Source organism: Alosa pseudoharengus, unplaced genomic scaffold (genome assembly GCF_046254945.1).
Source record: "Alosa pseudoharengus isolate Yale_2024_CS ecotype anadromous, Long Island Sound unplaced genomic scaffold, YU_APseudo_1.1 YU_APseudo_1.1_scf_16, whole genome shotgun sequence".
Classification (NCBI taxonomy): domain Eukaryota; kingdom Metazoa; phylum Chordata; class Actinopteri; order Clupeiformes; family Clupeidae; genus Alosa; species Alosa pseudoharengus.
In genome coordinates, this window is record NW_027468630.1 from 18,497,851 (window position 1) to 18,525,646 (window position 27,796).

At 40.8% G+C, this 27,796-nt stretch overlaps 1 protein-coding gene across 1 annotated transcript; it reads right to left on the reverse strand.

Moving 5' to 3' along the window:
- Positions 1–1,790: 1,790 nt before the first annotated feature.
- On the reverse strand, positions 1,791–27,159 carry LOC143126053 (mucin-5AC-like). Its single transcript, XM_076287976.1, has 45 exons — positions 27,119–27,159; positions 26,908–26,918; positions 26,112–26,373; positions 25,686–25,800; positions 25,375–25,465; positions 25,169–25,275; positions 24,721–24,937; positions 24,514–24,639; positions 24,296–24,413; positions 23,828–23,966; positions 22,298–22,405; positions 22,017–22,086; positions 21,774–21,911; positions 21,524–21,688; positions 21,330–21,424; positions 21,101–21,227; positions 20,731–20,986; positions 19,979–20,043; positions 19,706–19,806; positions 19,310–19,461; positions 19,067–19,205; positions 18,597–18,707; positions 18,313–18,492; positions 17,966–18,205; positions 17,712–17,868; positions 17,109–17,237; positions 16,338–16,488; positions 16,206–16,249; positions 15,921–16,103; positions 14,997–15,123; positions 11,550–14,263; positions 11,241–11,409; positions 7,852–10,981; positions 6,833–7,010; positions 6,428–6,675; positions 6,111–6,294; positions 5,455–5,638; positions 5,145–5,323; positions 4,978–5,047; positions 4,546–4,603; positions 4,134–4,274; positions 2,719–2,847; positions 2,348–2,390; positions 2,087–2,198; positions 1,791–1,995 (listed from the first exon to the last, which is right to left on the reverse strand). Exons 1-45 carry the CDS (start codon positions 27,157–27,159, stop codon positions 1,791–1,793), a joined length of 11,709 nt encoding a protein of 3,902 aa, XP_076144091.1.
- Between the last annotated feature and the right edge of the window lie 637 nt (positions 27,160–27,796).

Here is a 27,796-nt window from a genome sequence, read left to right on the forward strand (position 1 = left end):
AACAGTGGAGCTGGATATGTTTTCTCCATTCACACTGATTGTCATAATTATCTATTTTGAATTAATGCAGCACACTGCTGCAAAACCCTTTAAACCCCTCCCTGTCTGTGTGTCAATTGAATAATTCCCCCACAGGAGAGGTTATATTTACTATATCGAGGCACTGGTAGTTTAGTCCTCTGTTCATCCCCACTCACCATCACACAAGCCAAAGAAACCCACCACAACTGGGCTGGGTGCTTTGAAGTCCTGCCTGCCTGTCTGACGTGGAGACTGAGGGTAGCGGAACCCAATGTCAATGAAGCCTTATCTCCTTACCTCATATTTAGTTTTTTTTTTTTTAATGAATCTTTTCTGACAGGGAAGCTGTGTGAAAACAGGAATGTATATTCACTTATTTTTATGAAATGCATGTGGGTATGGCTAAGGGGTAGATAAGCGTTGAGTAGCCTATGCTTTTCCTTGATCAAATAGCTCGAGGGAATGTAAGCATGCCCATAATGATATCTGGCCTTAATGGGTAGGAAATAGGTAGCCTTAATTATATACCATGTCTGTCATGTCTGTAGGGGGTGTAAACCCGTGAACACTGTGACTACGCCACCCTGGGAATCTCACCCAGGGAAATGTTTGAACTAATTACAGATGAACAGGCACTCAGGTCTGTTAACTGAGAGAGCATGAGACGTGGTTTCATCCAAATACAAATAGTTTTATTAACAAATTAAAACACAATTCCCATTCACACCAGACATACAGTAAGGGAAAGAGGAAGACAGGGACCACTGGAGCTGAGGCCTACCTATGGAGAGGCTTACAGAGGTCACACCACAGCACACGTGTCCCAGCACACGTGTCCACACGCACACACAATGGTTAAGGCACAGCACCCGTGATGTAGGCTACTCATAACCATACGTTTTAAAGGGTTGCATGGCGTTATAGATTATGTTACTGTGTTTTTTTTACTTATTTGATCATTACATTTTTAACTAGCTGTACACAGTATCAATTGTGTGGTCTATAGGTAAAGTTGTTGCTTGCTGATAGGCCTATTACTGAGTGAAGTCAAAGTGGTTACGATCATCACTGCATACTGTATACTGTAGGTCAGGACCTAATTTCCATATTTCAATTAGCATTGGTCACACATACTGAAGTGTCTTGATTTAGCAGGGGCTATGTAGAGCAGCACCAGTCTGTCAAACAATGGTCTACAATGAAGTTTGCACTCTGACGAAGCTACTTCAGTGTGTAAATGTGAGCAGACAGACCAGCTAATTATTAGAGGGAAGTGCTGTATTATGTGGTTATTCATTTCTGTCTAAGAACCACTGAACTTTTATAGACTCTGGTCAACAATATCATTTCTGGAGAGAAGATTTAGAGCAAGTCAGCATTTAAAATGCTATGTAACAATGTTTATATTTTAAAGAACAACCCGTGGCACTTCTGGGTCATCATTCAGCTGGGTCAGGCTTTACAGTAGTATGAATGGTTGTGTGTAATTCTGTAGTGTTTCCATTACATACCGAACTGCAATTTATTTTTTCCTGTGACCAATTCATCATTATTGCTGCATACAAAATGATCAAATGTAGCAGCACTAATAATAAATAATAATGTCAAGACACGATCATGCATGCATAATAATGTTTATTAAAATAAGATTAAGGAAGATACAAAAGCAGTCTCATGCTCCTTGCAAACGAAACTGCTGATTACTTTACGTCTGTGACATAAATAATGAAGGTGATTTGTAATAAAAGGTGCAATGTAGCGCTAACTCATTAACGCCTTCTTCGTAGCTTTTTAGTCGCTGTTTTTTCCATAGTGGTGCATGTTGACTGAAGACAGCCACATTGCTCAATGTAGTTATATGAATAACTGAACTTTGAGCCATCAGGGCAGACCATCTCCACCTCTCTTTTGCTAGTGGTAATCTCCTGGCAACAGGAACAGGAGGGCTGAAACGTGCTTGTACTCGGAGAGAACCTGAAAAATTAGTAAAGAGAAAGTGTTAAATTCAGTTATTGATACTGTAGCTCTGACAAGATCTGCTTTGTTGTGCATATCTGCTACTTACCAGGAGAATGTTGGACAAAGACCTTGACAAGTCGTCAAGTCAACCTTCTGGGAGGAGGTGCAGCCATTATGCTGCAGGTATGTAGATTCCGTTGTCCGGTTGCATTTCCTTACTATAGAAAGAAACAGACATGCAGCTTTTAGCACTGCTCTCACAAGCCAAAGGAAATACTTCCTATTAATATTTAACATCTCCCAGTGGATTTGTACATTTACAATTACTGACAATATCTGACTACAATAAAACCTTAGAACAACTTACCACACAAATGGCAGCAACCATCAGGTGCAATGACCTCTGTCCCCTGTACAGATCACATAAGTACAGAAGATACAAAAATAAGGGCAATATATAAGTGATGCTAACACCCGAAGATCATAATACCACAGTGTCTGGCAGTATGTGATTATGGTGTACAAACTAAATAGCATAGCCTTCTCCCTGGTTGTTACATTATTGATTGGGGCACTTACACAATTGCAAGATTATCTAGTGTATATGTTTTCCCATATCGTAATAAGATTATTTACTTAAGTCTACACACTGATTACATTTAACTATTTAATTTCTCTATAATGTATGGCTCAAACATGATCAAATTGCCTATTCACATTTAGCCGTTCCACACTTACAGGAATGCAGTCATTGGGGTTGTAGGGAGGACAGAGTGTTCTGGCCTCCATAGTGATGAACCTGCTCCCGACCTTCACACACTCATACTTTACACACTTGTTCCCAGGTGGACTCCAGATACCATTGACCTGTCAAAAACAACAAAGTCCATATAATAGTGTTTAGTTGTGTTGGTGAGTGGGTGCACTTGAGTATACATTTAACTGAATTATACCAAAACTAGTTGCATTGAAAACATATCACAAAGTCCTGCATTTTCTTACTACTAAGAGAAAACACTATTTTCTTCCTTTGCTTCCACATCCTTTTCTTTCTTTATCATAAAACAATGCCCCAAACTCGGCCCAATGAACTCCTCACTGCATAATGCATTACATACACAGCTTTGATATTGGCTGGCTGCAACATATAATATTTTGGTTATTAACTCACAGGAATAGAGTGTGTGAGGTTTCCTGAATACATAACCACACACATGGTCTGCACACACTTTGCACAGCATTCTCCTGGTGGCAAAACTGGCTCGAAGCCCTTAGGAAAAGAAGACATCATAACACACTCAACATGCCTCCAAAATGATTTTGAAAATTCAGCTCAGGTCAAATGTGTGTGTGTGTGTGTGTGTGTAAATTCCTACAACTTCACTGTTGTTTTTTTGACTATGTAGGAAGCCTCTTACCTGTGGACAGTAAGTGTCACATGTAATAGGCTCACATTCGATCCTGTGTAAGCTGCCATCATTTTCCAGTTTGTCACTACACAGACAGGTTTCACAATGTCTCATAGGCACACTGCTGTGCGGCTGTAATAGAACAGGAAAAAGAAATTAATATAAAAATCATTCAGATTTGTAGGTGTTTTTCTTGTATATTACCAAGTAATGTGACAACACAATAAGTTCTATGCTAAATGCTAACCATGACTGCATAGAAATGAGATTTCATGCGATTTCTTACCAAGTATTCCGCGTTATTGTATACACAAACACCTTTAGGAACTGCAAAGTTAATAAAAAAAAACACAAATATGTTTTCCAGTTAACTTTTGCCATGGAGGAGCAACAGTTGTAGGACTAGACATTTTGTACTAGATAAATGCTTACCACACTTAGGGCAACACGCCCCCACTTCAGTCTCTTGAATGTAACCAACTGGACAAGAGCGGATTGGACATGTGGTGACATCACATACTGTAATGACAAAACCAAAGGCATGTTCAAATTATTCTCCCCGTTTGTTGTCTGGGTTTTGTTGTTATTTTAAGTTATTGTAAAAAAGAAAGGGAACTTAGTTTTGTAACTTGAATCTACAAAAACATATAAGGTTCTGTAAGGACTTGCATTGTTTCCCTACCAACGACTGTCAAGATCTGTCAGTGGTTACTTACCACATTTGTCTTTTTCACAGCATCCTACTTTTTCAGCCACTTTGATCTGGCCAGGCTGATCACACATGACTGGGAGCTCAGATGGGCATGGCAAAGGATTGCAGTAGACTCTTTCATTGTCTGCGTCACATGTGCAAAGATCACAGCCATCGATCCAAGTTGAATTACCCTGATTTAACAATAAAGAACATGTCAGAGCACAAGTAATACAAAATGTACAGTAAATTAATAATTAATCAATTTAATGTTGGACAGACATTTAAAGTCGGGTAGGGTTGTGTGTAGCGAAAACATGTACCTAAAATCCATATAAAATAAATGTTGATTTAAAATGCATACATTTGTGCATTTTGTTTTCATAATTAATGTGTACAGGCATATCACGGTTGTTTTTCTGTTCACAGAGAAAAGGATCTGAGATATAAAGTGATCTAATATACAGAAGGAGAGTTTTCTTCACCTGTTTCCACTTTCCATTTGGTAGGTGGCAAATAGGCCCTTAAACAAAAAAAACAGAAAATATTCATTTAGAAATAACGTCTTACACAGATTGTAAGACAGATTTTTTACATACAACAAGTGATGCATTTATGTTGTGAATTGCTTGAAATAAAACCAGATGTTTAACATATTTCATATCATTTTCTTACCACAGGGTGAAACACATTCATTAGTATCATGGTCCAACAAAGTAGTTCCATCTGGACAATAGCATCCCTCCCATCTCATGGATGTCAAAGCAGTGAATTCAGTTTTCTCTTCAATGAATCTGAAATTATACCTAATTGGGAATTTTTTTATCAAATTAAATGATTTCCTTTTTGTATTCATAAAGATTTTAAACACACTCGAGTCATATTAGTTCGGTATACCTTTTATCACAAGTTGGTGGAACTTGTGGACCACAGGGCTTATAGACCAGGGGTGCATTGCACTCAAAATCTGTGTAAACAAGGCACATATTAAAAGATGTAAAATCAGCAGAGTGAAGGTATAATTTCAGCTGTGACATTAGAAAATAGATTTCTACAAATCTTACCACACACTCCAGCTGTGGCACCTCTCCAGTCAATGCAAATGCCATTCAAAGCGCACTGCTGAGCATAAGACTGAAGGCTGGCACAACCAATAGAAGGTTTCTTCGTATAGCATATGTCAAACTCGCATCCCTCAATAAATGGCTCATAGCGGACCACTTCATGGCAGTTTTCAAAGACCCTTGGCAGGAGACACGTCACAGTCAGCAACAGTACATTTCAGATAGTGCACTGATTAAAAATATAGTACAAATAAATAATAATTAAAAAAAAATCCAACATGATGTGTCATTTACTTTATCACTTTCTTACTTGCTTGCAATGATTTTACAGATGGATGAAGTTTGTGGCGGGCAGGTGGAAGGTGGGATTGTGGTTGGGGGTACTGGGCAGTTGCTATCATTAACCTTCCAATGGTGGGCCATATCTGGGCAAGATGGATCAATTTTTCCATTTGGCAAGAGGCAGTCATCTGTCTTATTGTTGTCACATGTTCCTGTGACAAATAAGAGAACAAAATTAAATATTATCAGAGGATAATAGTACTGCATTTTGGCAAATGGTCAAATGGACATAAGGGCCAGGCTTGACCATCGGATAAAAAATAAAATCTATAACTTTTTTAGTATCCATGGTAAAGTTGAGTAAAAATAGATATATCGAGCAATCTTTTGGCAAGTTGTCTCGGTGTCACAATGCAAAAAATGAGGAATAACCCAACCTTGAAAGGAAGCATTTTTTTCTTTTCTTTTCAAAAAGACGTGCCACATTTATTGGCACCCCTGTATTTAATACTTTGTCATGCCTCCCTTTGCCAATAACAGCTTGTAATTTTCTCTGACAACTTCTCATTAAGTGGGAGAATACAGAGCAAGGGGTTTAAGACAATTCCTCTGTCTTCTTCCAGAGATTGCCAAATGTATCATTACAAGTGCTACTACTGAACAACAATTAAAAATTGTTTTTACCGCACTGTCCCTCCGTGTTGCCGTGAAATTTACTCCAAGGGAGTTCAACACTGAACTGCAGCCCAGAGAACATTATTTGTGCGCCAATGGCAGGTATTACCACTAAGGCTTCAATGCCATTGTCTGTGACTTGGAAGTCACTGTTGCTGTAAGCTGGGTAGATGCGCTTGTGATTGACATAAATCTATGAGAAAAAGGAAACAACAGTTTATATTATGAAAGGCACTCTACATTTAGTACTTTTAAACAGATGTGTTTTTAAAAATATCGAAGGATTAGATGATTTGAAAAGAATCCAAAGAAAAAGATTTTCTTACCAAGTTTGTGACTATTCCATGAGAGATCTCTTGACTCATATAAATTTCAAATGATTTATAGTGAATAGTCAGTGATTTAGGACATGAAACACCATCTGGTGCGTCACAATACACATTATCAATGATGATACTGAAGTTGTATACTGGTTTGATCTCTTTAACCAATATATAAGAGCAATTTCCTTGGAAACCATAATATGTTCCATCAAATGTCACATAATGAGGATCCCCGAAGCCATAGCAGTGACCTAAATAGATAGGTATGTAAGTATGGATTATGTCAGTCATAATAAGAATAATATAACAGCTTGTAACCATTCCATAAGAAAGTTTGCACAGCCCACTTTTCCTAGTAGACTGATAGTTTTCATCAGTTGTTTTAATGTTGACTTTGGAAATACTCACATTGGCATTCCTGTTTGAAACAGCATCCTGATCCATCAAGAACTGTCTTTGGAGGGAGGCCATTCACACATGTAAGCGGTGGTTGAGTTGGACATTTCTTAGGGTGCTTGAGGATATCACCATTGTAACAGGTTTCTAACATACACTTATTGGTTGGGGACACCCACGTTTCTCCATTCTGCACAGAAATAAATTTCAAAACATTCAGTCTGACAGTCTGTCTAAAACAACTTAAATGAATCTATTCATTTTAATTTAATTGCCAATACCTTTCTGGGATAACAGTCAGGAGATTCTGTAGAAGTTGAAGGAGTTGTTGTTGAAGTTGATGTAGTTGTTGAAGTTAAAGGAGTTGTTGAAGTTGATGGAGTTGTAGGGCTACAAGAGACATTCTTTCCTATGGTGCAGTTTTCAAGGCAAATGGCCACGTAACTACATCCGCCATGGTCGGTTTTATTATAAATCACAGTAGCTGTGTAAAAAGAATAAAACCTTGGTTAAGACATTCTATTTGATACCCAACATTACATGCATAATAATATACATAATATATATATATATTATGTGTATATATATGTGTGTGTGTGTGTGTGTGTGTGTATGTATATATATAAGTGTGACTTACCTGGAGGGTAAAGTATTCCATTTTCATAACATCCGATACAAGGTGTTGGTAATGCGGAATGTTGGTGTTGTGTAGGGTATGTATTTGTAGGTTTTGTGTGCACTTTGAATGTGGTTGAAGACACAGTTGTGGGTGTTGTTGGTGTTGGAGTTATGGTCGTTGTGGTAGTTGGTAGACATGGTCCACAACACTGCACTCGTATTTCATAATCAAAGCAAATCTTTTGGAGCCCTTGGTTTTTGTTCAAGCAGACAAGTCCAATAGATGGAATACATATCACATCCTGGCCTACTTCTGACAGTGGCAAATTGGGAAAATGCTTTGCCCTGCATTCAACTTTTGTAGCATGTTCACAGCCAATGCGTCGAGAATGGAATAGTTGTGAAATTGATACAGAGTCTCCTCCATCAGTGCCAGGTGTAGGGGGTCCCAGGTCAATCCAGTTAGACCACTCACAGGTACAGGGTGTTGTGCTGGGTACAGGACTTGTTGTTGGGACTGATGTAGTTGTTGAAGTTGATGACATAATTGGTACAGGTGTCGAGGGCGTTTCAGTGGTTGTAGTTGTTGTGGAGGTTGTTGTTGATGTTGGAGTTGTAGGTGTAGAGGGAGTTGATGTAATTGTGGGTGTTGTAGTTGTAGTGGTTGTGCATGGTCCACAGCAGCGTACTCTGATTTCATAATTGAAACACTCTTGCTTATTGGCCTGGTTTTTGTTCAGGCAAACAAGTCCTACTGATGGATTGCAAATCACATCTTGGCCCAACTGGGAAAGTGGCAATGTTGGATACATCTTAGCCCTGCACTCAACTTCTGTTGGCTGTATACAACCTATACGTCCAGAATTAATGAGTTGTGAAATTGATTCAGTGTCTCCTCCATCAGTGCCAAGTGTAGGGGGTCCCAGGTCAATCCAGTTAGACCACTCACAGGTACAGGGTGTTGTGCCGGGTACAGGACTTGTTGTTGGGACTGATGTAGTTGCTGAAGTTGATGACATAATTGGTACAGGTGTCGAGGGCGTTTCAGTGGTTGTAGTTGTTGTGGAGGTTGTTGTTGATGTTGGAGTTGTAGGTGTAGAGGGAGTTGATGTACTTGTGGGTGTTGTAGTGGTAGTGGTTGTGCATGGTCCACAGCAGCGTACTCTGATTTCATAATTGAAACACTCTTGCTTATTGGCCTGGTTTTTGTTCAGGCAAACAAGTCCTACTGATGGATTGCAAATCACATCTTGGCCCAACTGGGAAAGTGGCAATGTTGGATACATCTTAGCCCTGCACTCAACTTCTGTTGGCTGTATACAACCTATACGTCCAGAATTAATGAGTTGTGAAATTGATTCAGTGTCTCCTCCATCAGTGCCAGGTGTAGGGGGTCCCAGGTCAATCCAGTTAGACCACTCACAGGTACAGGGTGTTGTGCCGGGTACAGGACTTGTTGTTGGGACTGATGTAGTTGTTGAAGTTGATGACATAATTGGTACAGGTGTCGGTGACGGTATTTCAGTGGTTGTAGTTGTTGTGGAGGTTGTTGTTGATGTTGGAGTTGTAGGTGTAGAGGGAGTTGATGTACTTGTGGGTGTTGTAATTGTAGTGGTTGTGCATGGTCCACAGCAGCGTACTCTGATTTCATAATTGAAACACTCTTGCTTATTTCCCTGGTTTTTGTTCAGGCAAAGAAGTCCTACCGATGGATTGCAAATCACATCTTGGCCCAACTGGGAAAGTGGCAATGTTGGATACATCTTAGCCCTGCACTCAACTTCTGTTGGCTGTGTACAACCTATACGTCCAGAATTAATGAGTTGTGAAATTGATTCAGTGTCTCCTCCATTAGTGCCAGGTGTAGGGGGTCCCAGGTCAATCCAGTTAGACCACTCACAGGTACAGGGTGTTGTGCCGGGTACAGGGCCTGTTGTTGGGACTGATGTAGTTGCTGAAGTTGATGACATAATTGGTACAGGTGTCGAGGGCGTTTCAGTGGTTGTAGTTGTTGTGGAGGTTGTTGTTGATGTTGGGGTTGTAGGTGTAGAGGGAGTTGATGTACTTGTGGGTGTTGTAGTGGTAGTGGTTGTGCATGGTCCACAGCAGCGTACTCTGATTTCATAATTGAAACACTCTTGCTTATTGGCCTGGTTTTTGTTCAGGCAAACAAGTCCTACTGATGGATTGCAAATCACATCTTGGCCCAACTGGGAAAGTGGCAATGTTGGATACATCTTAGCCCTGCACTCAACTTCTGTTGGCTGTATACAACCTATACGTCCAGAATTAATGAGTTGTGAAATTGATTCAGTGTCTCCTCCATCAGTGCCAGGTGTAGGGGGTCCCAGGTCAATCCAGTTAGACCACTCACAGGTACAGGGTGTTGTGCCGGGTACAGGACTTGTTGTTGGGACTGATGTAGTTGTTGAAGTTGATGACATAATTGGTACAGGTGTCGGTGACGGTATTTCAGTGGTTGTAGTTGTTGTGGAGGTTGTTGTTGATGTTGGAGTTGTAGGTGTAGAGGGAGTTGATGTACTTGTGGGTGTTGTAATTGTAGTGGTTGTGCATGGTCCACAGCAGCGTACTCTGATTTCATAATTGAAACACTCTTGCTTATTTCCCTGGTTTTTGTTCAGGCAAAGAAGTCCTACCGATGGATTGCAAATCACATCTTGGCCCAACTGGGAAAGTGGCAATGTTGGATACATCTTAGCCCTGCACTCAACTTCTGTTGGCTGTATACAACCTATACGTCCAGAATTAATGAGTTGTGAAATTGATTCAGTGTCTCCTCCATCAGTGCCAGGTGTAGGGGGTCCCAGGTCAATCCAGTTAGACCACTCACAGGTACAGGGTGTTGTGCCGGGTACAGGGCTTGTTGTTGGGACTGATGTAGTTACTGAAGTTGATGACATAATTGGTACAGGTGTCGAGGGCGTTTCAGTGGTTGTAGTTGTTGTGGAGGTTGTTGTTGATGTTGGAGTTGTAGGTGTAGAGGGAGTTGATGTACTTGTGGGTGTTGTAGTGGTAGTGGTTGTGCATGGTCCACAGCAGCGTACTCTGATTTCATAATTGAAACACTCTTGCTTATTGGCCTGGTTTTTGTTCAGGCAAACAAGTCCTACTGATGGATTGCAAATCACATCTTGGCCCAACTGGGAAAGTGGCAATGTTGGATACATCTTAGCCCTGCACTCAACTTCTGTTGGCTGTATACAACCTATACGTCCAGAATTACTGAGTTGTGAAATTGATTCAGTGTCTCCTCCATCAGTGCCAGGTGTAGGGGGTCCCAGGTCAATCCAGTTAGACCACTCACAGGTACAGGGTGTTGTGCCGGGTACAGGACTTGTTGTTGGGACTGATGTAGTTGTTAAAGTTGATGACATAATTGGTACAGGTGTCGGTGACGGCATTTCAGTGGTTGTAGTTGTTGTGGAGGTTGTTGTTGATGTTGGAGTTGTAGGTGTAGAGGGAGTTGATGTACTTGTGGGTGTTGTAATTGTAGTGGTTGTGCATGGTCCACAGCAGCGTACTCTGATTTCATAATTGAAACACTCTTGCTTATTTCCCTGGTTTTTGTTCAGGCAAACAAGTCCTACCGATGGATTGCAAATCACATCTTGGCCCAACTGGGAAAGTGGCAATGTTGGATACATCTTAGCCCTGCACTCAACTTCTGTTGGCTGTGTACAACCTATACGTCTAGAATTAATGAGTTGTGAAATTGTTTCAGAGTCTCCTCCATCAGCTCCAGTGGTAGGGGGTCCTAGGTCAATCCAGTTAGACCACTCACAGGTACAGGGTGTTGTGCCGGGTACAGGACTTGTTGGTGTTGTAGATGTTTTTTTGCTGGTAGATGTCATGGATGTTGTCATTGTGGTCGTGGGGGTAGTTGTGGATGTTGTTGGTGTTGTTGATGACGGAGTTGTTGTTGTTGTAGTTGATGAACATGATCCACAACACTGCACTCGAATTTCATAATCAAAGCAAATCTTTTGGAGCCCTTGGTTTTTGTTCAAACAAACAAGTCCAACAGATGGATTGCATATGACATCCTGGCCCACTTGAGAAAGTGGTAAAGTTGGGTATTGCTTGGCCCTACACTCAACTTTTGTGGGATGTTCACAGCCAATACGTCCAGAATTAATGAGTTGTGAAATTGACACAGAGTCTCCTCCATCAGTGCCAGGTGTAGGGGGTCCTAGGTCAATCCAGTTAGACCACTCACAGGTACAGGGTGTTGTGCTGGGTACAGGACTTGTTGTTGGGACTGATGTAGTTGTTGAAGTTGATGATATAATTGGTACAGGTGTCGAGGGCGTTTCAGTGGTTGTAGTTGTTGTGGAGGTTGTTGTTGATGTTGGAGTTGTAGGTGTAGAGGGAGTTGATGTAATTGTGGGTGTTGTAGTGGTAGTGGTTGTGCATGGTCCACAGCAGCGTACTCTGATTTCATAATTGAAACACTCTTGCTTATTGGCCTGGTTTTTGTTCAGGCAAACAAGTCCTACCGATGGATTGCAAATGACATCTTGGCCCAACTGGGAAAGTGGCAATGTTGGATACATCTTAGCCCTGCACTCAACTTCTGTTGGCTGTATACAACCTATACGTCCAGAATTAATGAGTTGTGAAATTGATTCAGTGTCTCCTCCATCAGTGCCAAGTGTAGGGGGTCCCAGGTCAATCCAGTTAGACCACTCACAGGTACAGGGTGTTGTGCCGGGTACAGGACTTGTTGTTGGGACTGATGTAGTTGTTGAAGTTGATGACATAATTGGTACAGGTGTCGAGGGCGTTTCAGTGGTTGTAGTTGTTGTGGAGGTTGTTGTTGATGTTGGAGTTGTAGGTGTAGAGGGAGTTGATGTACTTGTGGGTGTTGTAGTGGTAGTGGTTGTGCATGGTCCACAGCAGCGTACTCTGATTTCATAATTGAAACACTCTTGCTTATTGGCCTGGTTTTTGTTCAGGCAAACAAGTCCTACTGATGGATTGCAAATCACATCTTGGCCCAACTGGGAAAGTGGCAATGTTGGATACATCTTAGCCCTGCACTCAACTTCTGTTGGCTGTATACAACCTATACGTCCAGAATTAATGAGTTGTGAAATTGATTCAGTGTCTCCTCCATCAGTGCCAGGTGTAGGGGGTCCCAGGTCAATCCAGTTAGACCACTCACAGGTACAGGGTGTTGTGCCGGGTACAGGACTTGTTGTTGGGACTGATGTAGTTGTTGAAGTTGATGACATAATTGGTACAGGTGTCGAGGGCGTTTCAGTGGTTGTAGTTGTTGTGGAGGTTGTTGTTGATGTTGGAGTTGTAGGTGTAGAGGGAGTTGATGTACTTGTGGGTGTTGTAGTGGTAGTGGTTGTGCATGGTCCACAGCAGCGTACTCTGATTTCATAATTGAAACACTCTTGCTTATTGGCCTGTTTTTTGTTCAGGCAAACAAGTCCTACTGATGGATTGCAAATCACATCTTGGCCCAACTGGGAAAGTGGCAATGTTGGATACATCTTAGCCCTGCACTCAACTTCTGTTGGCTGTATACAACCTATACGTCCAGAATTAATGAGTTGTGAAATTGATTCAGTGTCTCCTCCATCAGTGCCAGGTGTAGGGGGTCCCAGGTCAATCCAGTTAGACCACTCACAGGTACAGGGTGTTGTGCCGGGTACAGGACTTGTTGTTGGGACTGATGTAGTTGTTGAAGTTGATGTCATAAGTGGTACAGGTGTCGGTGACGGCATTTCAGTGGTTGTAGTTGTTGTGGAGGTTGTTGTTGATGTTGGAGTTGTAGGTGTAGAGGGAGTTGATGTACTTGTGGGTGTTGTAGTTGTAGTGGTTGTGCATGGTCCACAGCAGCGTACTCTGATTTCATAATTGAAACACTCTTGCTTATTGGCCTGGTTTTTGTTCAGGCAAACAAGTCCTACCGATGGATTGCAAATCACATCTTGGCCTAACTGGGAAAGTGGCAATGTTGGATACATCTTAGCCCTGCACTCAACTTCTGTTGGCTGTATACAACCTATACGTCCAGAATTAATGAGTTGTGAAATTGATTCAGTGTCTCCTCCATCAGTGCCAGGTGTAGGGGGTCCCAGGTCAATCCAGTTAGACCACTCACAGGTACAGGGTGTTGTGCCGGGTACAGGACTTGTTGTTGGGACTGATGTAGTTGTTGAAGTTGATGACATAATTGGTACAGGTGTCGAGGGCGTTTCAGTGGTTGTAGTTGTTGTGGAGGTTGTTGTTGATGTTGGAGTTGTAGGTGTAGAGGGAGTTGATGTACTTGTGGGTGTTGTAGTGGTAGTGGTTGTGCATGGTCCACAGCAGCGTACTCTGATTTCATAATTGAAACACTCTTGCTTATTGGCCTGGTTTTTGTTCAGGCAAACAAGTCCTTCCGATGGATTGCAAATAACATCTTGGCCTAACTGGGAAAGTGGCAATGTTGGATACATCTTAGCCCTGCACTCAACTTCTGTTGGCTGTTTACAACCTATACGTCCAGAATTAATGAGTTGTGAAATTGATTCAGTTTCTCCTCCATCAGCTCCAGTGGTAGGGGGTCCTAGGTCAATCCAGTTAGACCACTCACAGGTACAGGGTGTTGTGCCGGGTACAGGACTTGTTGTTGGGACTGATGTAGTTGTTGAAGTTGATGACATAATTGGTACAGGTGTCGAGGGCGTTTCAGTGGTTGTAGTTGTTGTGGAGGTTGTTGTTGATGTTGGAGTTGTAGGTGTAGAGGGAGTTGATGTAATTGTGGGTGTTGTAGTGGTAGTGGTTGTGCATGGTCCACAGCAGCGTACTCTGATTTCATAATTGAAACACTCTTGCTTATTGGCCTGGTTTTTGTTCAGGCAAACAAGTCCTACCGATGGATTGCAAATCACATCTTGGCCTAACTGGGAAAGTGGCAATGTTGGATACATCTTAGCCCTGCACTCAACTTCTGTTGGCTGTATACAACCTATACGTCCAGAATTAATGAGTTGTGAAATTGATTCAGTGTCTCCTCCATCAGCTCCAGTGGTAGGGGGTCCTAGGTCAATCCAGTTAGACCACTCACAGGTACAGGGTGTTGTGCCGGGTACAGGACTTGTTGTTGGGACTGATGTAGTTGTTGAAGTTGATGACATAATTGGTACAGGTGTTGAGGGCGTTTCAGTGGTTGTAGTTGTTGTGGAGGTTGTTGTTGATGTTGGAGTTGTAGGTGTAGAGGGAGTTGATGTACTTGTGGGTGTTGTAGTGGTAGTGGTTGTGCATGGTCCACAGCAGCGTACTCTGATTTCATAATTGAAACACTCTTGCTTATTGGCCTGGTTTTTGTTCAGGCAAATAAACCCTACCGATGGATTGCAAATCACATCTTGGCCCAACTGGGAAAGTGGCAATGATGGATACATCTTAGCCCTGCACTCAACTTCTGTTGGCTGTTTACAACCTATACGTCCAGAATTAATGAGTTGTGAAATTGATTCAGTGTCTCCTCCATCAGTGCCAGGTGTAGGGGGTCCCAGGTCAATCCAGTTAGACCACTCACAGGTACAGGGTGTTGTGCTGGGTACAGGAGTTGTTGTTGATGGAGTTGTTGTTGTCGTCGTGGTGGATGTTGTTGTTGGTGTTGGCATTGGAGTTGGAGTATTTGTTGTTGTTGGACATGGCTCCATCTTACAACACTCAACCTTTATCTCATAATCAAAGCACATCGGTACTGGGCTTTGATCAATGTTTTTACAAACTAATCCCACTTCAGTGTTGCAGGTCACTTTTTGATCTAGTTCTGACAGAGGAACATTTTTATAACGGACTGCTTGACAACTGATATTAACCGGTCTTTCACATATTTTATAACCCTTCTTGATGATATTACTAATGGATTCTGTGTCACCTCCTCCAGGGCCAAATTGTGGATAATCAACATTTATCCATTTTGACCAAGTACATACTTTACAATACGGAGTTGATGTTGTTTGTGGAACAGTTGGTGGTAGAGTCGTACAATGCTCATCACTACAGCAAAGCACACGGATTTTGTAATTGTAGCACAATTGGAAAGGGCCTGTTTGGTCTTTGTTCTTACACGATAAACCTTTTGCCACATCACATTGAACAATTTGGCCTAGACTGTTTATGTCTTTGTCAGGGTATTTTTGTGCTCTGCACTCTATTTCCGTGGGCCTCTCACAGATGTGGTGTCCTTCTGCCCTAATTTTGTTATAGATTTCAGAGTCTCCTCCAGATTCTCCAGGTAGGGGGAACGTAGTATCAAACCATTCGGTCCAGACACATTTATTTTGGCATGTAGTTGTGTGTAGAGACGTTGAGTATTCAGTCGGGATAGATTTTGTTGTTTCTGTTAACATAAAAGAAGCATAATTAATTTAAATCACATATTTAGTAATACTGCTCTTGACTGAAGTGGACTCTTTTTTTTAAAGTCTATCATTTCAGTATGTGCACTTACTTGGTGTAGTGAATGTAAACATTGTTGTTGGGATTGATGTTGGTGTTGTTGGACAAGGATGAATGGACCGAACAATACCATGCTCTTCACAAACAGCAGTTAAGCAGCTACCCATTCCGTCGGTGGTGTTATAAATATGTTCACCATTGTAGTAAACCTTATTAAGGTATGTACAGGTGCAAGCTGCAGGTAGAATTGTACAATAGAATTTTTGTTTATCAAAATCTGGCTCTAGTAATGCTTTTACAACAAAGACTCAATATGACTCCGTAAAATAATTGTCACCTGTGGCATCATGTTTGCAGATAATGGTTGTGGAAATGCATTGGCTGTGAAAAGATAAAAGATAAGTTTAATGTCTAACTCATTCAGTCGTCTCATGTGTATTTGTTGTATAATGTACTATGTCTGATATACCATGTTTCACAGTTGTTTGTGGAAGGAACTTTCTCTCCATTGCTGTAGTGTCTGCCATCAGTATCAAAACAACCACATTTCTCCCTCTGTACACACTTCATGGTGTCTTCATCAAAAAAGGGCTCATTGACAGGACATTGAGGGTAACAACCTGAGAGTGAAGGGGCAGAATAAACCTTTTCTGTATGCAGGATTAAATACAGTGACCTTGGCTGGAGACAAGGTTTCCTAGCGACATAGGTCTAGAGGTTGGCTACATTTAGTATACATGCCAGCAGTGTCATTGCAACATCACACTCTCATATATAGTTTCCTTTGTTATAGTTTCCTTTCTTAAGATAGAATGGTGAACTGTGACAGGAAGTGAAGTAGGCAGTTTCTCTCTGATCAAGGTGTTTGTACGAGTCATTTTTATTTCGATTGAGCCATGAATCCGATTACAAACGGATGTAATGTGTTCGTGGAACCCACCCAAGTTCACCCTCTAACACCCTTGAAATTCACTTCTTCAAGGAGGAAATGTGTAAATCCTACTGATCCATTTTATCTTTCGTTAGGACTGTTGCCTGTTTTAGGATTATCTTCAAAATCCTGAGTGACAATTATAGTGAGTTATGATTTTAGAATCTGAGGACTACAATCTCAACAGAGGCTTACTCGGGACTGATGGCAATTAAGTTGAGAACTGGGAAGCCATACTAAAATGAGTCTAACACCTTTATGAAAATGGATGTTTAATAGTACTGTATGTTAAATATGTGTGGTGTCTACCTTCTAGCGCTGGTATCTGCTCAGAGCACTGCCCAGTGGGATTCCTGCAGGTCTTCATGCATGGAGCTCCACAGGGTTTGTAGTGCCACTCACACTCACCAGGTGGGTTGTAGTAATCACAGAAGAGAGCTGCAATGAGAGGACACACCATTGGGAAATTATTTAGACAGGATTACAAAAAAGTCTTTCATCACAGGTCAGGGCCAGATTCATTTTCAACTTTCCATGGATTACTATTTGCCTAAATAAATCATTAGATCATATTGAATTAAAATGTAGGCTGAATAATATTTCTGATTAATTCACAATGCAGTCAGGGTATAATAGTAGAAATCTTTGAGGAAATAGATACCATCCAAGCCTAGTATACATATAACTACACCCAACCCTAAACTCGACACTAGCATCAACTACTTCTTTAGACAAAATTCAATGTATTATTTTGGTAGTTATATATTAGTTAATTATGCATACAGTGCATCTTCCCAAAATAGTCTGTGCACCTATTTTACTGTTCTCTGATCTTAACATATCTTATCATTTCAAGACATGCAAGTGAGGCTACGCTTGAGTTACTTTGATCTAATATGAGCACAAACTTACGGCAGATCTTTGGGGTTCTCCAGGCTACACAGGCTCCAGCTTCATTACAGGCGGCTGCATAAGCGGCCACTGCAGTGCAGAAACACTCACAGTCTCCACCACTATCACAGGCACATGAGTCACTCACGCAGGCATCATAGAATGGAGAAGGATCCACCTTGTCAGGAAAGATATGCCAGTTAAGCACACAAGAATTGCACCAGGAGAACAAGATGGGCTCATTAAAAGATCCATGAAGCAGCAATTCAGCTTACCTGAAAATGGCACGATGCAAATGCTTCACTTATGATAATGCTACACTTTTTCTGAGCCCAAGATTTTCTGTAAGGGTTGGATGTGCAGGGACTTTGTGTCTGTTTTACATCAGGGCAGCTTGGAGAAACTTTCCAGCTATTTCCAAACTCCAGAGACTGAATGGCCTGTCCTTGGTTTCTTGTGCCAAAGTCATTGTTAGCGTTGCCATCATAGTTCCCACAAAGGCCGCAAGCATGACCCTTTAAGAAGAAGACAGTGATCAGTGAAAAGGATTTTTGACTGGGTCATTTATTCATTCCATTTATTGACACTATCCAAACATTACGCAAATATTAGAGATCCTCACCTTAAACTCTGGACTCAGCTTAAGGAAGAGACTTGTTCTTCTGTCCCACATGAGAATCAGACCATTGTTAGCTTCAATCACAAGGTAGATCCCCATTGTGCGGATCTGGTAGGGCACCTCTGCTCCTGAATTTCTTTTAACAACTTGGTAACCTCCATCTGTCAGTATCAACTCATTGCTCTACAAAAAGGACAGCATTCAAAAAAAGGACAGCAAACATCATCAGGTTTCTGGACTTCATATAGCAGCCATTCACCATTACAGTCATTTAAATGTGTCCTCACCCCCAAAAACAATTTGATGGCTTTGGAACATGTTGTTCCTGTGGTTCCACATGGAATGTTCTCAGTGATGACTCTGAAGGTTCCATTAGTACTTCCATGTCCACAATAATTCTGCAAAAAGCAAAAATTTGTAAATTAAGTAGATTTTTCAAACTGTACAGATGCATATAATAAGGTTCAGTGACACTGGGATTCTTGTGTGACTCTGCTCTGAACTGCATTAGAGGTGTGGTCCGTGATTGTAATCCCTTTGTACACACTTTGTCAAACTTAGTGAACAGCTGCTAGTGCCCCTCTGTTTGTTCAGTTCTTGCATTCAAAACAACAGAAGTGAAACAAACATAGTGGTTTGGGTCAAGTACTGTAGACAACATCACCCAACAAACACAGTGCAGACAATTTGACTGGCTGAAACTGAAGTTTAGGATACATATTACAAAAAGTTTTATCAAAATTACATTCAAACACACCTCAGTTAGGACGTATTCACAGCCCCCATCAAAGTTGAATCTCTTCCCATCAAAAGTGATGTAATGTCCATCTCCATAGATGGCACAGGTGCCATGGCACAAGTTCGATGTGCAGTCCCATTTTGTGTCTTTGCAAGTGCTGTTTCCAAACAAGGGAAAATATTCAGAGAAAAAAGTCTCAAAACAGTTGTACTAATATACAATAATAATGTACAATATCAAAAGGTGGACTAACAACCATACCATTTATTGCAGTCAACCTTGATGCTGTCCCCAGCTTTGTACTGAGCTCCATTGTGGTAACAGGGACACTGGTCCTCCTTTACACAGCCACCTTTTCCATCAGAGACCAGACCAGAAGGACACACGCAGCCTGAGACACACTCAGCGCTGATCTGTTTCAACAAAGCAAAATACAGTACATTACTAAGACAGGAGAGATACTGTATGCGTTCATGAATCATCATAAGGAGCTAGCACTGGTGAGGGGAAATGGTACAGATTCCAAGAACAAACTATAGTTCTGATAGACAGAAGCTGGGGATGGGTGATATTTTCTCAAGGGTGTAAAGTGGAAGATCACCACTCTCAGGTTAAACATACTAAGTAAGAACTAGCAAGGGAATCCCCAACACTCACACAGGCCATGTGCAGGGTTTTGCAACTCCTCTGACACTCAGCACCTTTGGCTCCTGCGTCAACATTAGAGCAGTCGAAATACACCATGGGTGCTGGGCATGCTGTTGACAGATTAGAGATGTTATCCCACATTCACATGAGCTTTCCCACTTATTTCAGTGTATGATAAGGTCAGTTGAGGTCAGAATCAATCTGATTTACTGATATTGGTGAAGGCATTGCCAAAAACTATTTCTGACTGTATAATGTTAGCAAGACTTTGAATGGCTGTACAAATGGACTTACTAGTAGAATATGTAGTTTCTCCCATGCAGCTGAGTTTGCCTGCTTTGCATGTGCTGAAATAATAATAATATTTATTTTAAAAAAGAGAAAAATGTCTATACTCATGCTCAGGTTACTTATATGGGGAAAGTCTCCATCTCTCAAACTTAAAGGCAATCTTCTGAACGAAATTTCTCTAAGAAATCTATGTAAATGCTACAGTATTGAGAAGAGCTTCTGACTATTCAGTGTCAACTCAACCAACTTTTGGCAAGACGAAACAGTATAATGGAGAAATCCCAAATATTAAAGCAGCTTCTCTGTGAAGTTACAGACACTTTTAAAGAAGGGGCAGGGTCATTCACAGTTTTTGCCTAAATTGAAGAGCAAGTTCGACTATTCATAACACTACTTAGAAATTATGTGATACTGGTCATTTTGATTATAGAAACCGAAAAATTCATTGAAATCTGTGACATACGGCTCCTTAAATAAACACATTGTGACAGATTGAGCTTTTCTGAAAGTTTAAACATCCACCCCTCAAAAAGTATTAAGAATGTCCAACTAGGATTTTCCTTCCTGCTGTACTAGTAAAACTGTTATTGTAGTATCAGAAAGCAGCCATTGTAGCCATCAACTGAAAGTCAACTACCAAGTGGTAACTCACTGCACTAGGGATAACAGCACAGCTAACAGCTAACTGCACAGCTAACACATTTTTCATAACGTTTTCACTAAAAAAGCAAATAGCTTCTTACCATGTGGCCTTGTCCCTGCTGATGACCTCCCCTGGAGGAATCACCTGGCCCTTGTAGTAGCAGGAGCAGTTAGCTGGTGCAACACATTTTCCCCCTTCGTCCAGATAGGTTCCCTTTTCACATATGCATCCATCCACAGGTGCAAATGTAGCTGAGCAGGTGAAGTCAGGATCGCTGTAGCAACGGCACGAGCGGTCACTGTTTTGTATGCTGTAGGCATACACCATGTTGCTCGGGCAGTTGTTGGCATATTTCTCTGAAGACAAAAAAAGATGTTTTCAGCACCAATTCCTGCATTGTAAAATAGAATGAGAGTAATATCCACAAAGATTAATGACTGTTTTGTGTTGGATGCTGTGTTGCCACTCACTGCAGGTTGTGTCTCTCCACCCGTTCAGCTGGATGCCTTTAGCTGCACATGCATGCACGTAGGATGAGAGAGCAGCACACATGCAGTCCTCACTCTTCTCACAGTTGCAGCTGTCGTACATGCAGTTCTGCGGCAGAAAATCACCAAAAATGAATCAAATTTGGTTTGCCATGCCTCTTCTCATGGTGGTCTATTTGTTGCAGTTTGTGAAGTGTGCTTAAGGACAAACCTCTTTGTAGATGTCTGGGTTGATCTCACTGTGGCATGGGGAAAACACGCCGTCAGGGTCTGTGAGCAGGGAGCACCACTGCTGGGCATACTTCTCTGTAATGATAAGAAAACCGTATTCATCAGCTTATTATCCTGGCCATCCTTAGCATGCATTTTGCAAACACATCAACAAGCTTGTCATGCTATCTCTACCATTGTCGACGCTCAAGCTGCAGGGGTTCTCCAAACTGCTCTTTACATCAGGACAGCTGGCTCTTGTTTTCCAGGTGTTGGCAAAGCCTGATGCTGTTCCCTCAATAATTCCATTCATCGCCAAGAAATCATCAGCCTGAATGCTGTTAAAGTTTCCACACAGACCTGTGGGTGTATTGAGAGTAACTGAATTAGGCCCATCTAAAGGTCATTGTTGGACATTGTTGTGTTTCACCACATTGGTACGTACCACATGTCTTTTGCCTGAGTTTAGAATCTGCTGTGATGTACACCTGCATGATTGGTGACAGCTGAATTTCCAGCTGAATACCAACTGAGGTCTGCACGATGATGAAAAATGTGGATGCTTCAAAAATTTTCACCCCAGCTGTGAAAGTAATTAAAGAACACCATATTATAAATGCATTAGCAAATAAGCCAGTCATAAGAATTATAAGTTGTTAAATTCCAGTATTCTGTGTCGGCAACAAACCTGTAGACAGGGGCAACTGAGAGTACTTCCTGTTTACAAAAACTTTTCCATTGGACTGGATATTAATCACCTGGGCAATGAAGAAAGAGTTACATGTATGTATTAACTACACTGGTAATGTATTCTTAAATGTATAACATTTAAATATTTGAAACATTGAATTTACATTTAATATTTAATGTGATGTGATCTAAAAACAGATACAAATTTAATTGATAAACAAATTGATGGCACAGTTGACCATGAGAGGGTTTATATCAACATTAGCGGGTAGTACTCACAGTATCTCCAGAAACTGCCAACGTCAAAGCCTTCAGACAAGTCTCTGTGTCTGTCAAACCACACCTGACAAGATCCCCAAGCACTGTGAAGTCGGCCCCATTACATTGCTGCAAAAACATGTTTGAATATGATAACATATTAGGTGTATTTCAGGTATTTTGTGAGTGTACACTGAATCCAATCACACCATTACCAAGATGGAACAAAGATATGAGTGGATTCTGAAAAAAGCTTCTCAAAAAGGATAACAATTGAAATACCATGGAAATTATGAATGAAAGAAGAATAAAAGTTGAATTACATTAAGTAATCATATAGGCAGAATACTTTTCCAGAAATAAAGGCAAAAAGTGAAAGCCAATTTAGGTAAATAATGGTTGGACATTAAACTGGAAGGGATACAGAAATACATTTTTAATGTACTCTCAACCTGCACATGCACATGCAATCTGACAAATTAAGGGAACCTTTAAAAGGAAGAAGTCACAGAATGGATAAGGATAAAGGCAGTGGACTGCCTTGAATCCTTATAACCAATTAGTGAATGAAACACATACAGTAGTGATCCACGAAAAGAAAATTGCCTGAGCACTAATGACTACATTGTCAACTGAAATGTCAGATAACATTCCTCAAATTCCTGAGTTGAATTGTAGCTGGGAATCTGGCTCTATAGAGACTACTTGAAACATTTTTTGGTTCTATTTTATTGATCTAGGCTAGATATGATTTGGACTGTAACACAAATGAACAAGCTGAATAATTTTCCATTTTTTTCTTAAAGTGATAACGATATCAAATAAAATATTAAAAGAAATATATAAAGACCACTGTGACATGAGTTTAAAATGGAAGTGGACCAGAAGCATTTTAACGGTGAAATTATGCGTGTGGTCTTTCCGTGGTAAACTCCAAGAGGATGCAAGAAATAATCAGTATTGCTTTACTGAGAAAGTAAACGATTGTGACCGAGCCCCAGTAAAAGAGCACCGATCGCAAACTCTGACTCATTACAGGGCTGACAATATTAATTTGACAAAGTAAGCTGTGCCATCCAAATAAGAAAGATGCGTTCATAGAAAACAATGATAATAGATGGTATGCAGGATGATGTAGCCAAGTGAAGGAAGAAATTCAGTCAAATGAACGAAATTAAGATGAAGTCTCATTATGTGTCTAAAAGAGAAGAGTGCACAGAAAGCACGTTATTTCTACAAGACACCGTATCTCCAGACAAAAGTACTGGAAAAACGCTTTCACCTAAAAACATTCCCAATATGAATGATCATTTAATTTCTAGGCAGATCTAGGCAAGTTATGCACCTGGCATAGCAGAGTTTGACATATAATCAGAGTGACTTAGAACAGGCATGAATCATTAGTACCGGTATTTATTTCTTTGAGCAGTAATGATTCTCAAACAGTATTATTAGAATACATGGATTAGCAGGACTGGATCATTATAATTATATAAATGTCAGTAATAGAGTTGATCTCAGCACCTGTCGGAGTTGTGTATGGAAACTGACCTTGGTGAGGACATAGGTACAGTCCCCATGGAAAGTGTAGGCTTTCCCATCATAGGTGAAGAAGTGGGAGCCTCCCTCCACAGAGCATGTTGCTGGGCAGTCCTTCTCTATACAGCTCCACTGGCCACCACCACAGGTACTGGTTAGAAACACAATTGAGTACATTTAGTCAATTTGAACAAATTATCATTCAAGCACCAGTAAGATGTTTCTGTGCAAAACTACTGTAGGTTAACTCTAAAGCCAAAAGATATGCCTTGCAAACATTAATAGCAACAGACTGCATATAGTTGGCTCAGGTGAACATTACATTTGATTGTATCATTGTGTAAAAACAGTTCTTACATTTCTTGTTGGGTTTCTGACCATGAGCAATTTTAGGAACGTATAAAAACTAGTTACCTTCAAAATACCTCAGGCACCACTAAAATATGCATACTGCTACATGCAACATTCCAGAGTACTTACCAGTGTTTACAGTTGCTGGAATAAGACTCTCCAGGTTGGTATATGTTTCCGTTGTTGCTGCAGGAGCACTTTGTTGAGCTGATGCAGCCCGTCCCAGTGACATCATCAAACACAGTGCCTATATAAAGGTAAATAGGTTTTGAGCTACTGAGTAACTTCATATATCAGGGACACCAACAATAAATGAAACAGCAGACCGATTTGTCAGAGATTCATACCTGGTGGGCAGAAGCATCCATCCATGCAGTGCTCCTCACACACCTGTCCTCTGTCAGGGTTTGAGCAGGTGTCCACACACAGGCTTCCACACTCCTGGTGCACCATGTTGGAGGGGCATGATTTTGCTGGAGGACATATGGGCATATTAGTTACTGCTGCTTACCTCATCCCTGTGGATACTGACAGAGATAATAGGAGATACTCACAGCAGAACTGCTCTGTCCTCCATTCGCCGGGTTTCCCTCCGGCATGGATGCACTGACGTGAGTACTCAGATATGGTGCCGCACAGGCAGAAGGAGTCAGAGCTGTTGGCACACAGGCAGAGGTCCCTCGCACAGGCCTTGATGAATGAGTCGGCATTCACTACGGCTTTACAGCTTTCAAAGGCAGGGCTGGAGAGCAGCTGCTCACATACAGACGTCTAATAAAGACAAACAAACAGAATGATCACGAATTTACTAAATACTGTATTTGCATTTCATTGTATTGAATATATAAAATGTATACATATGCAATAAAGGGAGGGCCATGATTTTTTTTTATATCAGAGTGTACTGTATCAAGAGAATTGTTAACAACATGTTATTCTTTATGCCACTGAATTGCCTCAAAATAGTGTATCTATAGTGCCAGTTGTCTGATCTAGTCCTACCATATCTTTGCACGTTGGTTCGGATGTAACTGGCTCTGTACAGGTTTCAGTTGGACCATCCAGCTTCCAGAGGCTTCCATAGTCAAGATTAGAAATGGGCACACCCTCTGAATAAAAAGAGAATCATATTGTACAGTTAAGCATGCAGTAGTTCTCAACTCAAACCACAGAGACACAGAATGGTGTTAGGGGAAAAAAGTATTTACCACTTGTGACAAACTCATTATAATTCTGGACACCATTGAAGTCTCCACACAACCCACACGTTTGGTTTACATATTTCTTGTCCAGTTCCACCTATGAGCATAAAGAGTCTTGTTGTAGTCAATCAGCTAAGAGTTGAAAATGTACTTGCCTTTAATTTTTGTTGTTGTTGTTGTTGATTTGATTTATTTTGGATTTGACAGACAACATAATTCCAAAGGATAACATGTTACATGCTACAGATACTGTAACTATGCCAAATAAAATATCTATGGCTTAATGAAGGTTGTAAATGATACAAAGAGTCCCATACCATGAAGGCATCATCCTCATTCCACTTGGCCAAGAGCCCCAGCTTTGCCTTGATGTTGATGTAGGATGAGCTCTTCTCAATGAGAACTCCTGATTCACTGAATGGCAGTATCACACTAAAAAAATGTGCCCAAGGAAATGCACATCAGACTCTTTAACTCTGAAACATTTTTCAAACGTGCCATTTTTTTACGAAAGGACAGACACTGTCGCTGTCTTAATCTCAAATTATTTCATCCTTCCTTAGAGGATCTAGGTTTACAAAGCCATGTCCTCACATATTAAAACAAGGACATTACTGAGCATACACAAAGGACTTTACTGAGCGTATACCTAAACACATGCAAAGTCGCAGATCTGCCAGTACGCTTCACTGTGATCTCTGATGACTTAAGGAAAAAAATGGAAAGATTGAACATCCACTTACAGTTTTCCATTTACAGAGACAGAGCCCTTCACCAGCTCGACTACAGTGCCCTCCAGCACCATGGTGATCTTGCTGATGGTCGGGAGGCCATTCTCCAGCTCCCTCCTCATCTGGATGTTGAAATCCTCATAGCTGCTCTTGCACTGAGAGGCCAGGACGTAGTTGCAGCTGGACGGGAGCTGGAAGATGTCTCCATCAAACGTCTTGAAATGGTAATTACCCCATGTGCTGCAGACCTGTTCGTTGTGTGCTGGATTTGTTCCTAAGAATATATGTTGTGAGTGTATTAGTCCAGAATTCCTCATCATTACCATTTGAGTTCAGAGTCCTCTTCAATGTTGTGCATGTATCTTTTTCATTTGTTATTCTACTTGGAGTAATACTTTTATTTTGTTCTCCAGTTTTAATAGAGTGGCTACATATCAGAAGGTTTGAAAACCTTAAATCACAAAATAGGAATGTGGATATTAATGACACTGAAATTGAATTACTGGTTTGCAACCTATAAAAACATTTGCAAACAGAAGACTAATACAGTTTAGAAATAGATTTGCCATAAACAAACATGAAATTGGCTGACTAAGTTTTACCTAGCTCAATTTATCCATTAGGCTACATTCATTCACATGGGGACTGTTGCATCAATGAACTGCACAGCTGAATTTGTGTAATTTTTTGACATGTGTATATATCTGTCAGGTATGAAACTGTCAAACTTTCGGAATCATCTGTGATGTAAATATATGACTTTACCTGCAAGCATTTGCATCCTGGTCATTGTTGGAATTACATTTACCTTTGTGGGACCTGCAAGAGTCAAAGAGATTTTATAAGACATGTAACCATGAACTGTTGATTGTTTAGAAAGCTTATCCCTTTGCCATGCCAAGACATCCCTACTATCCTGTGGGTACAACTGTGGGCAACAACACCCAGATCAACACATAAAACCTTCCCTGTGCACTGCTAAACCAGCCACACAATGAACATGGGCAAAGCCATTGTACCTGTGTCTGAGGTAGTAAGTCCGATGCATACAGCCATCCATACTAGCACCCAAAAGGGTGTCTCCTTTGCTGTCCCCATAGTGGTCCTGTGGATAGAACACTGCTCCACAGTTGTCTGAGAGAGGTGCACACCTGGGCTCTGGACTTTATACTACCATGTCTTTGTGGATTTGATGGAAGGAAGGTGTGGCAGAACTTGATTTACTTGGGTCATCAACACCTCATCAAAGGCAGCAAAGCAACTCTCTTGCTTTGTCTTGTTTTGTATTTTTCCTTTTAATTTAAGATGTGTTTTAAATAAGGTGTGTGATTAATTAACTTTTTTTATTTAATTAAACAAATCCTGTAATTGTGGGGAATTTGAAACTACCATTCATGGAATTTGGGAATGGACCATTTAATTTGTTTGTCTTGTTTTGACTCATTTCTTACACTCACACAGGTGCACAGGGGAGTTTCGTGTTCCATAGATGAAATACTCATTATATCCACTGAGTGTACATTGTAGGTGTCAAGCTCTATTGTCTTTCTTATCTCAAACATTCAGAACTCATAACCGCCTCTGACTCAGGATACGTATAATGACCATATTTAGTTATTTGTGGAGCAACACCTAATCATTGTTTCAATATGTAGATCATTTAAATTGCGTAGTACAATTACCTCTACCATCCCAAA